Source organism: Neoarius graeffei, chromosome 4 (genome assembly GCF_027579695.1).
Source record: "Neoarius graeffei isolate fNeoGra1 chromosome 4, fNeoGra1.pri, whole genome shotgun sequence".
Taxonomy (NCBI): domain Eukaryota; kingdom Metazoa; phylum Chordata; class Actinopteri; order Siluriformes; family Ariidae; genus Neoarius; species Neoarius graeffei.
The window spans coordinates 19,739,707-19,752,350 of record NC_083572.1 but is presented as its reverse complement, the minus strand read 5'-3'; the positions used below and the strand labels follow the sequence as shown (position 1 = coordinate 19,752,350).

General features: G+C 39.2%; 1 protein-coding gene across 4 annotated transcripts in view; it reads left to right on the top strand.

Moving 5' to 3' along the window:
- Window positions 1–1,537: 1,537 nt before the first annotated feature.
- Window positions 1,538–12,644, top strand: part of cacnb4b (calcium channel, voltage-dependent, beta 4b subunit) — a 29,382-nt gene continuing 18,275 nt past the window's right edge. For all 4 annotated transcript variants that reach the window (XM_060918167.1, XM_060918165.1, XM_060918168.1 and 1 more), the window contains exons 1-3: window positions 1,538–1,582; window positions 9,610–9,741; window positions 10,048–10,170. In XM_060918167.1, coding sequence (XP_060774150.1) covers window positions 1,538–1,582; window positions 9,610–9,741; window positions 10,048–10,170 — 300 coding nt within the window. The remainder of the gene's footprint in view (window positions 1,583–9,609; window positions 9,742–10,047; window positions 10,171–12,644) is intronic.

The following is a 12,644-nucleotide window of genomic DNA, read 5'->3' as shown; positions in this document are numbered from 1 at the left end:
ATATATATATATATATATATATATATATATATGGAATGAGACAAGACCAATTCTTTTGTTTTTCTTCACAGCTCTCATCATGTTTCTGCTACCAACTGCTGTTGTTTTCCTTGGCCAACCTGTTCCATGTCTGGTTGTTAGTACACCAGTGGGTTCTTTCTTTTTCAGGACCTTCCAAATTGTTGTACTGGCTATACCCAATACTTGTGCTGTGGCTCTGATTGATTTCCCCTCTTTTCTCAATATCAGAATGGTTTGCTTTTCTCCCATCGACAGCTCACTGGTCTTAATGTTGGTTTATCCTTTTTAACAACAAATGTATTTTTGCAGGCAAAACCCAGGGCTCAAACCAGGAGAAGACTTTTATAGCTATGAATTGTTTAAACCATCAGTCTTAACAGGGCACACTTGAGGAACAAGAAACACTTGTCAGTCACATGTTTCAGTTTTAAATATTATATTGGAAAAAAAAAATGGGTGGGTTCAGTCGAAAGGTGCCATATTCTTATTTGCTAAGCACATCTAGATTTAAATATCAGGAAACAGAAGCCCCCTCCACCCAATTATGTATGTACCTACTGTACATTATTTGGATACTTCTTTATTTGCATAAATGTGTTTATTTTTTTTTAGAAATATATTTATATCAGTTGACTTGTTCTATTATTATTTTACAATCATATGTAAGAGGAAGAAATGGACAAATTGTGCTCAAATATTCTGAACACTTATGACAGGTGATCTAGTGACAATATTGTCATTGTTTTTTGGGGGGGGAAATCTAATTATAGAACAAGTCTTCCTATTCATGAGGGGCCCAGGTTGTGTTGTCAGATTTACTCTGAGGTCAGTGCAGTGTAACAGAGTGGACTACACAGCACAAATGAGGCTTATTACTGTACATTGAAACCCCATCAGAGAATATCTACTGCTCCACAGCCAAGGAGAATATGCGTCATCACCTGCTTGGCCAATCAGGATTGAGCTAACCAAGTGTGTCATCAGTCTCAGATTGAGGAAGGGTTCTCTCTTTCTCCCTCTCATTTCTCTTTTTCTCTATCTGTCCCCCTCTCTCTGTCTATCTGTCTCTCGGTGGTGCGCGGAGCCATATGCGGGTGCATGTGCATGTGTGTACTGAGGGATAATGAAATGCAAGCATCGAGCAGCCTCCAGGGAGCTTCTCCCAGCCTGAGGATGTGAGAGAATCAAAGGCTGAACGAGGGATCTTCTCCAAGCTGCAGGCCAAGCCTTCTGTACAGGCCTGCCTTCTTTCTCTCTCTCTCTCTCTCTCTCTCTCTCTCTCACTCACTCTCTCTCCCCATTCCATTTTCCGATCAGCATCTCTTGCTTTTTTGTCCTCATCCTTCTTCTATTGAACGAGGGAATCGTCATTCCCCTCATCAATTCTTTTTTTTTTTGGTGGTGGTGGTGTTGGTGGCTCCCTCCTCCTCTCCCGCCTCTCCATCTCTACCTCCTCCCCTATCTGTCTTTTTTTCTTCTGTTCTTGAAGAGGATCTCTCTGGAATAGCAAACCTCCATGTATGACAATTTGTACCTGCATGGATTTGAAGACTCGGAGGCGGTGAGTGTGAGCGTTTTTGTTTTTCTTTCATTCTTTCCTTAGTGACTGAGATTTTTTGTGACAGCCTATGTGTGTATTCTGACTGCTGCTGCTCTTGTATGTGTGCGACAAGCACTGCCTCAGCTGTGCTGCACACACGGGCCCTGGGAGATTCACTGTAACACGATATTCAGAGATGCACCCAGCCGATCACTGGAGTGTACACGTTCAGTGGAACCTGGTGCATCTGTGTGTGTGTGTGTGTGTGTGTGTGTGTATACATACATTATTAATAGCACACATTTACATTCAATTAGCTCATTTAAAAAGAATAACACCACTTATTTCTCTGTAGTGCAATGATTTGCACCATACTTATTTTTAAGCTCGAGCTTGCCTTTATATATCACGAGAAAAGCTCTGGCTGTCAGAAAGCTGCATTCACCGTGGCTGTGTTATAGGACCAGAGTCCTGTTCCGGGCTTGACTGGCCAGGTGATGATGTATAGAATGAAAAGAGTCACATGATTTCCATGGCCCTCCTGAACACCTGGTATAGAGCAAAGGGACAGAAAAAGCTAATGTTTGTGTCAGGAGGCGCTACGTGAGTTCCTGCTTGTGTGTCATGTGGTGTGATGTAACGTTCCCTGTGTGTTGTCACGATGAGAGATATTTTGGACAGTGATACAGGAGAGGTCTGTGTTTGTATCCAAATGTATCCAAGTTTTTGTAGGTGTGGATTCATGTTTATGGCATTAGACCAGAATGGCAGTGATAGACTCATGGATACTCACCATTATACACATGGAATTTAGATGCATCTCTAAATGAACCAAACATTTTCATAATGACAAAAATGTTCAACCTTTTTGTAAAGGTTTATTCAAGAAATATTAAACTATGTCTGTAGCAAGACTTTCAACGTTTTCCTGTACTGAAAAACAGAAAGAAAAGGGCAGTTGTAGGGACACTGGTAGCTCAGTGGTTAAGGTTCGGGATTATGAATTTAAGGTTGTGGATTTAAGTCTTAGGACTATCAGAGAATCTCAGTTGGGCCCTTTTAGCACTAAACAGCTTGAACTCAATAAGTTTAATTAAAAAATAAAGTCATAAAAGTATACATGCTGCTGAAGTGTCAATAAACGTTTATGCCTTTAACAGGGGTGGACAAATCCTACTTTTTAAATTTTTTTTTTATTTTTCAGATAATCCACAGGGCAAATAAAAGCTTCAGTGTTCTGCCCAGTCTTGTGTTTTGGATGCTCAGAAACCTCACTGAGACTAAAAGTTGCTAGTTGACATAATGTAGTAATGTATGCACAGCTGGCTTGCTAGTTAAGGGCATTAATACAGACTAGCAAGGGAAACTAAGGGGAAAAAAATAGCCAGGACGCGAAATCTGTTTGTCTTGGACACCTAGATTCCTGATTTGTTCACAACTGTTAATAAAAGATATTCATAAATTGCAAAAGATAAGGGTTCTTAGCTTCCTTATTGGGGTCAACCCACTTTGAAAAGAAAGTAGAACCTACATAGAACATGTAAAGGTTCATTCAGACAGAACAGCCAAAGAATTCTTTAGAGTACTAGATGATTTTTTTTCCAAGAGCAAAGCTCAAAGCAAACAAGGAATTGTTTCACTTTCTTCGTAAAGGACCATGGAAATTAAAAAAGCAGAAATAAAAAGAATTATCATGCAATATTGCTCCAGTGTTTGAGACCTATACCAGAATTAGGCATGTAATGATATATTGTGAAACGATAAATTGCAATACAAATTTACGATGAAATGAATCGATGAAATAAAAAAGTATTCATGATTATTACCAGGCTGCATAATCTCTTAGTTTTTAGTTTTTCCTAGCCATAATTGCATTGTTTACACCGCAGAGGGTGCAATAATAGGAATACACATGGCTTCACCCTAGGCAAAGTAACACAGCTCTAATGCCTCAAAAATGCACAAATAAAAGCAGATCTAAAATGTGAAAAAGCTGTTCTGCGAATGATCATACAAATAGATTTAACAAGAAATCTTTTCACAGGCTGCCCAAAGCTAAAGAGAAATTGAAGAAAAATTGAGGTAGTAGAAACATTCATAAATATTTATTAAGAAAAGGCCTATTTGTTATTAATTATTTCATTTTTAACAAGACAAAGACTGTGACTAAAGTCACAGTAATTTGCGTGAGCTGACCTTCGTCAATTGAAGGTCAAGGAAAAGTTGTGCCCTGCCACCCTGAACAAAATTTAAAAAAACGAATTGAAAAAAATCATGAAAATTGACAGAGTTATAAGTGATTGAAAAAAGCCCATTTTTCATAGATCATTCCAGATCAGTAATCTGGATCAGCACCAAAAGTCATAGCAACGTAATTCTGCCCTGAGGTATTCTTTATGTGAAATTTGGTGATGATTGGTTGAAAACTGAGAGAAATAGCATCCTAAACAAAATTTAGGATAATAATAATAATAATAATAATAATAATAATAGTGCTCACAGAGGAGTATTTTTACAAAGACTGAGGGGCCACTGACCAGAACACAGGACATAACTAAGTATTTGTAGTGATATGAAGCTGTACTGAACACTGCTTTCTACTTATGTATTGTGCAGATAATGTTTAGTGCACATGCCTGCTATCCACACTTTTTATAGTACCAAAGGTATTGAGGATAATGAATATCTGTATTTCTTCATTTAACTCATAAAACATTGCAGGGACTGAGTCCCCTATCCTTGGGGTAAGGTGTAGCCCAGAGCCTCTTTTACATGATCTGTCATATTCTTCTTTATTAGTCTCTTTTGCATTCATGCATTGTATGCCATGAAAGGGAAAAGCATTCCTCATAACAATGAAAGCTCCAACTTGTAAGTTCTCGATTTTGTCCATGAGATAGAGCAGTTATGAATAATGGGCTTATGAGAAGGCTTAGTGGAAAGGAAGGACATGGACTTCCTTCTTCCTTCCTGGAGAAGCTCTGTGTACAAAATGAGGAATATGCTGTCCATCGCAGTTTTTAAATAGAGTTTAAAGGCTCATCATATAGAGCATTTTTACATATCTCTTCATGCATAAAGTTACCAGCTTTCCGCTTCCTCAGAATCTAAGCCTGGAAAATAATGGGATTTTCAGAACTCCAACAATCAAACTGGTAAAGAGTTCAGGATGGTGCAAGTGAAGTATCAAGTAGAAGCTAAAGGATTGATAAAGGATTGATATGCAATCCAAAGTTTAAAAAACAAACAAACAAACAAACAAACAAACATTAAAGCAGATATGGGTCAAAACATGATCAGGCATCAAATGACAGAAAACTCAAAGGATAACAGAAAGAGTTGTCAGAACAACATAAAAACATACAAGGCTATCAGGGATAAACAAGGCTCACACACCTAGAAAATTGGCAAGACTTCGCAAAGACATACTGAAAATTGTGAGCTTTTAGATGTGAAATGGGAATGTGAACAGAAATTTGAGGTCAGAGCGTTCACTAGAACTCAGAAAAGTGTTAACATTCACAACATTAACAACCACAGCATATTTCTTCATTTCCTGTCCCCCCCCCCTTTTAAACTGCATTAAAGACCTTCGCTTGTCTTTAAAGGCAGTAGTCTAGATACTATTGTAAGTCCCATCCCAGACACATCTTCTCTAAAAAAACAAAAATCTCATCTCATTTCATTATTTCTAGCTGCTTTATCCTGTTCTACAGGGTCGCAGGCAAGCTGGAGCCTATCCCAGCTGACTACGGGCGAAAGGCGGGGTACACCCTGGACAAGTGAAAACAAAAATAATAAAATAAAATCCAGAACCTCTGAATGCATACAGGTAATAACTTCCTTCACCATGCCATCACTTCAGCACCAATTTTAACAAAAACATTTAACTATTATTGATACTCCAAAACTGCTCTTAGACCTCCATTATCAATGCGTTTCAAGTAATCAGATTTTTCTGTTCTTATTCAACTACATGCTACAGATGCAGTAGATAGAGGTTAGGTTGAAAAATGCTGAAGTATTCCTTTAGAGAAAGTCATCAGTATCCTACTCTCATACTGTGCCCACTGTAGCCTTAAAAAGGAACCAGATGTGGAAAACTCTCAACATTTTTGCCTTCCATATCGACAGTAATTTAGTTAAAAATAGGCTAATTGCTCTAAAGTCACATTATTAAAGGAGAACATCAGATTTTTCATGGTTTCAGCATTACAATAGAAAGTAAGGGAAGAGTAAACTTAACCTACACTCTCATAAAATAAAGTAGATTATTGTACCTTTAGGGGTACAACAGCTTGTCACTGGGGCAGTACCCTCTAAGGTACTTATTTGTACCCTTTAAATACTGCTAGGGAACTTACAGTACCTTGCAAAAGTATTCATACCCCTTGGTGTTTGTCCTGTTTTGTTGCATTCAAGCTGGAATTAAAATGGATTTTGGGGGGTTTAGCACCATTTGATTTACACAACATGCCTAAAACTTTAAAGGTGCACATTGTTTTTTTATTGTGACACAAACAATAATTAAGATGAAAAAACAGAAATCTGGAGTGTGCATATGGTAGGTGTTCAACCCCCAAAGTCAATACTTTATAGACCCACCCTTTGCTGCAATTACAGCTGCAAGTCTCTTGGGGTATGTGTCTATTAGCTTAGCACATCTAGCCACTGGGATTTTTGCCCATTCCTCAAGGCAAAACTGATCCAACTCCTTCAAGTTAGATGGGTTGCGTTGGTGTACAGCAATCTTCAAGTTATGCCACAGATTCTCAATTGGATTAAGGTCTGGGCTTTGATTAGGCCATTCCAAGACATTTAAATGTTTCCCTCTAAACCACTCCAGTGTAGCTTTCACAGTATGTTTAGGGTCATTGTCCTGCTAGACCATGAACCTTCGTCCCAGTCTCAAACCTCTGGCTGACTCAAACAGGTTTTCCTCCAGAATTGCCCTGTATTTAGAGCCATTCATCTTTCCTTCAGTCCTGACCAGCTTTCCTGTCCCTGCAGATGAAAAACATCTCCATAGCATGATGCTGCTACCACCATGCTTCATTGTAGGGATGGTGTTCTCAGGGTGTTGGGTTTGCACCACACATGGCATTTCCCATGATGGCCAAAAAGTTCAATTTTTGTCTCATTTGACCAGAATCTTCTTCCATGTGTTTGGGGAGTCTGCCACGTGCTGTTGGGCAAACTCCAAACATGATTTTTTAAGCAATGACCTTTTTCTGGCCACTCTTCCATAAAGCCCCACTCTGTGGAGTGTACGGCTGAAAGTGGTCCTATGGACAGATACTCCCATCTCCGCTGTGGATCTTTGCAATTCCTTCAGTGTTATCTTTGGTATCTTTGTTGCCTCTCTGATTAATGCCCTCCTTGCCTGAGTCTGTAAGTTTCACTTGTCAGGTTTGTAGTGGTGCCATATTCTTTCCATTTTGCTATAATGGATTTAATGGTGCTCTGTGGGATATTCAAAGTTTGGGATATTTTTTATGACCCAACCCTGATCTATACTTCTCCACAACTTTTGTCTCTGACCTGTTTGGAGTGCTCCTTGGTTCTCATGTTGCTTGCTTAGTAGTGTTGCAGAGTCAGGGTCCTTCCAGAACAGGTTGATTTATACAGACATCATGTGACAGATCATGTGACACTTTGATTGCACACAGGTGGATCTTAATCAACTAATTATGTGACTTATGAAGTGAATTGGTTGGACCAGCTCTTATTTCGGGCTTTCTAACGAAAGGGGGTGAATACCTATGCACACTCCAGATTTCTGTTTTTCCATCTTAATTATTGTTTGTGTCACAATAAAACAACAATGTGCACCTTTAAAGTGGTAGGCATGTTGTGTAAATCAAATGGTGCAAACCCTCCAAAAATCCATTTTAATTCCAGCTTGTAATGCAACAAAACAGGACAAACACTGAGGGAGATGAATACTTTTGCAAGGCACTGTATATGTACTTTTTTGGCCCTAAAAAGGAACATATAGTTACCTTGAGGTCCAATAATGAGCCCTAGTTCACACATACCCCTTTTCCACTAAATCAGTTCCAGGGCTGGTTCGGGGCCAGTGCTGGTGCTGGTTCACAACTCGTTCAACTTGCGAGCCAGCTGAGAACCAGTTTGCTTTTCCATAGCTCGGGGTGCTAAGGGGAGCCACGTCATTACGTCACTGTATACGTCAGTTACGTCGCTGCGTTTGCATAAACCTTGGCACGAACATCGAAGCAACAACAACACGGAGAAGAAGAAGAAGCAGCAACAACAACAACAATAATGGATGACTGCTGCTTTACTGCATCCATGATATTTCGTCGCTTATTTAAAAATGGCGACCTTTCGCGGTCTTGCTATTGTTGTTGGTCTTAACAACTCCGCCCCCCGCTGACGTAAGCGGTTCTTTCCTCTGGCCCAGCAAAGAGCTGGTGCTAGCCTGGAACCGGTTTTTCTGGCCCCAGAGCCAGTTCTTTGTCAGTGGAAACAGAAAACCCGGTTCCAAACTAAGCACTGGCCCCGAACCAGCCCTGGAACTGATTTGGTGGAAAAGGGGCAACATTAGTGTAGATTGTACCTTGGGGGACGGAAATGGACTCCTACTGTACCCCTGTTTCTGTACTGTATATACGGGAAGCGCAAGAACAGTATTACTGGTTATGTTTTAAATCCGTAAAATACATCAGCTGACCCCAAGATGACATTTTGCAGCAAAAACAGTGTTATCTCATCAGAATCAAAGATGAAGGACATTCATTTGAATCCCAGTTTTTCTCCAGAATCATCACTTCTGGGGGTGAAAGATAAGCATGCATGTGCATTTCTCTTTTCCCGAATCAGGCGGTTTGTGATTGGACTTGCCATACTCAGTTGGGTCCCTGCTGAAGTAAGCCTGAGCCAAGCGCCTGCTGCTGCAATGGAGGAAAAAGAGCTTTGACATGGTTGGAGTGTGTGGGGTTTGTTTTTAGCCGACTGCAAGGCTTTTTCTCTCACTAATGCGATATTGACCCAACCGCTAATTTAACTGACTTGAGCTAATGTCTTTTCCAGTTGGATTTTCACAACAAAACTGCTTCACCAAGAGTTCATATTAATCTCGAACTTGTGAGCTTGCTCACAGCATCTCTTTCGTTATCGTAGTGAGCTATAATAATCAAGATACAGTTGATGGACTTTGTTTTTGAGGTTTGATTGAGATCTATTCCAGCTGCTTCTTTCCTTCTTGGTTCATGACGATGGAGCTTTCTCAAGACCTGATGGAGATCCCAGATGAAAACGTACAGATTTTGTATTGTCAGGTCTTTCATGGTCCTGAGAAGGTACTGCATGTATTGGCTTAGACAGTAGTAGGCTGGAGATCTTGTGGGAATAATATGAGGTTGTTATATGTAACACTATCTTTTTAATGCACTGGATCTGTGAACTCAAGACTTATTTATGTGAACGAGAGTTAACGAAGTCATCTTAAAAACATCCTCTTAATAATGGAGAATGCAGAGAAATAGAGAAGTACTGTATATCTGTATATGGATATGAGTCATCATTTTCTTTGCTAATTTTTTTATTCTTAATGGGATTAAAAGGTTTGTGGGTGGAAAAACATATGAAGTGGCATAATAATCAACATTTATTTGGATATATTCCATTAATTATGCGTTATGTAGTAAAACAGTCTGTAAAACGATAGTGGAAGATATTGAACTAAGTAAGTTCATCCTAATGTGAATTTTTTTTTCCCTTGGTTAAGATTCCCTGAAGGTATTTTTGCTTTTTCCTTTTTCAGGACTCTTGAGGTTTTGATATAGTTTGCGTCAGAGATTGCAATTTTGAGATTTTCATGATAAGTAGTGTGAAGGAAACTATTTTACTTTGGGTATAACTTAATTTTAATAATAACTTCCTCAGTTTGAGGTAACACAAGTTTACTACAATGCACTGTAAATCACTAGTACCATCTCTCAAACAGGCACAGATAAATCTGTTACGTCCGTATATAGTAAGTCTGTGTAAATGTGTAAAAAGTTTGCTGTTGTCGTTCTTTTCAGGGCTCAGCTGATTCCTACACTAGCAGGCCGTCCGACTCGGATGTGTCATTGGAGGAGGAGAGGCAGGATGTGGGGAGCCAGGGCCGGCAAGAACGAGAGCAGCAGGCCGCCGTACAGCTGGAGAGAGCAAAGGTTACTCTACACTATACAATATTACACTTTACTATATTCTAATTTGCTCTATATGATCACTTTGGCAATGTAGCCTTGGTTCGCATTATGCCAGTAATGCTCATTTAAGATTCAACTCAATGTATAAGACAGATCAGTTTTGTCATTCAGTGTGTTCTTGATTATACACACTTCAATATCACAGCAAAACCTAGATGTAGTGCTGGATCCTGGGTTAACATAGATGGTTTTATAATTATAGTTGTTCAATGTTGCACCTTCTTTTATTATGTAACTGCTGTCATTAATGTATCTGTGATGTTACAGGCCAAAGCGGTGGCCTTCGCCGTGAAGACTAATGTCAGTTATTGTGGAGCGCTGGATGAAGATGTGCCTGTGCCAGGAACAGCCATTTCATTTGATGCTAAGGACTTCCTGCATATCAAAGAGGTATGGTGGCCTCACACCATTAGTCACAGTGATGATTGCAACCAACAGAAATCCCAGGAGTTTGTTCTGTTGCAATGTTCCAAGCAACATGACCTGCAAATATACTATATATACCAGACTATTCAAAAGTTTGGGCACACCTACTCATTCATAGGTTTTTCTGTATTTTGATTGTTTTCTACATTGCAGAATAATACTAAAGACATCAAAACTATGAAATAACATTCAGTGGTGCTTGAAAGTTTGTGAACCCTTTAGAATTTTCTGCATAAATATGACCTAAAACATCATCAGATTTTCACACAAGTCCTAAAAGTAGATAAAGAGAACCCAGTTAAACAAATGAGACAAAAATATTATACTTGGTCATTTATTTATTGAGGAAAATGATCCAATATTACATATCTGTGAGTGGCAAAAGTACGTGAACCTTTGCTTTCAGTATCTGGTGTGACCCCCTTGTGCAGCAGTAACTGCAACTAGACGTTTCCAGTAACTGTTGATCAGTCCTGCACATCGGCTTGGAGGAATTTTAGCCCATTCCTCCGTACAGAACAGCTTCAACTCTGGGATGTTGGTGGGTTTCCTCACATGAACTGCTCGCTTCAGGTCCTTCCACAACATTTCAATTGGATTAAGGTCAGGACGTTGACTTGGCCATTCCAAAACATTAACTTTATTCTTCTTTAACCATTCTTTGGTAGAACGACTTGTGTGCTTAGGGTCGTTGTCTTGCTGCATGACCCACCTTCTCTTGAGATTCAGTTCATTGACAGATGTCCTGACAGTTTCCTTTAGAATTCACTGGTATAATTCAGAATTCATTGTTCCATCAATGATGGCAAGCCGGCCTGGCCCAGATGCAACAAAACAGGTGCAAACCATGATACTACCACCACCATGTTTCACAGATGGGATAAGGTTCTTCTGCTGGAACGCAGTGTTTTCCTTTCTCCAAACATAACACTTCTCATTTAAACCAAAAAGTTCTATTTTGGTCTCATCCGTCCACAAAACATTTTCCCAATAGCCTTCTGGCTTGTCCACGTGATCTTTAGCTAACTGCAAACAAGCAGTAATGTTCTTTTTGGAGAGCAGTGACTTTCTCCTTGCAACCCTGCCATGCACACCATTGTTGTTCAGTGTTCTCCTGATGATGGACTCATGAACATTAACATTAGCCAATGTGAGAGAGGCCTTCGGTTGCTTAGAAGTTACCCTGGGGTCCTTTGTGACCTTACCGACTATTACACGCCTTGCTCTTGGAGTGATCTTTGTTGGTCGACCACTCCTGGGGAGGGTAACAATGGTCTTGAATTTCCTCCATTTATACACAATCTGTCTGACTGTGGATTGGTGGAATCCAAACTCTTTAGAGATGGTTTTGTAACCTTTTCCAGCCTGATGAGCATCAACAACGCTTTTTCTGAGGTCCTCAGAAATCTCCTTTGTTCATGCCATGATACAGTTCCACAAACATGTGTTGTGAAGATCAGACTTTGATAGATCCCTGTTCTCTAAATAAAACAGAGTGCCCACTCACACCTGATTGTCATCCTATTGATTGAAAACACCTTCAAATTAACTGCTAATCCTAGAGGTTCACATACTTTTGCCACTCACAGATATGTAATATTAGATCATTTTCCTCAGTAAATAAATGACCAAGTATAATTTTTTGTCTCATTTGTTTAACTGGGTTCTCTTTATCTACTTTTAGGACTTGTGTGAAAATCTGATGATGTTTTAGGTCATATTTATGCAGAAATATAGAAAATTCTAAAGAGTTCACAAATTTTCAAGCACCACTGTATGGAACATGTATGGAATTATGTGGAAAATAAAAAAGTGTTTCAAAAAACCCCAAATTCTTTCATATTTTAGATTATTCAAAGTAGCTAGCATTTACCTTGATGATGCTTTGTACACTATTGGCATTATCTTAACCAGCTTCATGAGGTAGTCACCTGGAAAGCTTTTCAATTAACATCTGTGCCTCATCAAAAGTTAATTAGTGGACAAGTTTCTTTCCTTCTTAGTGTGTTTGAGATCAAACAGTAAATAGTAACTAATAAACATACAGTAAATAACCCTCTTCAACACCACAACTGTAGTAATCCATATTATGTCAAGAACCGCTCAACTAAGTAAAGAGAAACGGCATCCATCATTACTTTAAGACATGAAGCATCTTTTAATTAATAAAAATAAGGAAAAACCACTGAATTAGAAGGTATGTCTAAACTTATATATGAGTCTCAAAAGACATCAGTCCAAGGGTTGCTTGTTAGTACCATTCTGTTTATTTTTCTTACAACCATTGGTGGTGCTGTTGCACTTGGTTTCAGAAAAATCCAGACTTTTGAGGTAACAGCAAATAATCTGATGCTATAAATGAAACCTTCTATCATTGAAAAATAAAGGGGCTTAGAACTGCTCGCTCATTTTATGCCCCTGCCTATTAAAAGCTGCAT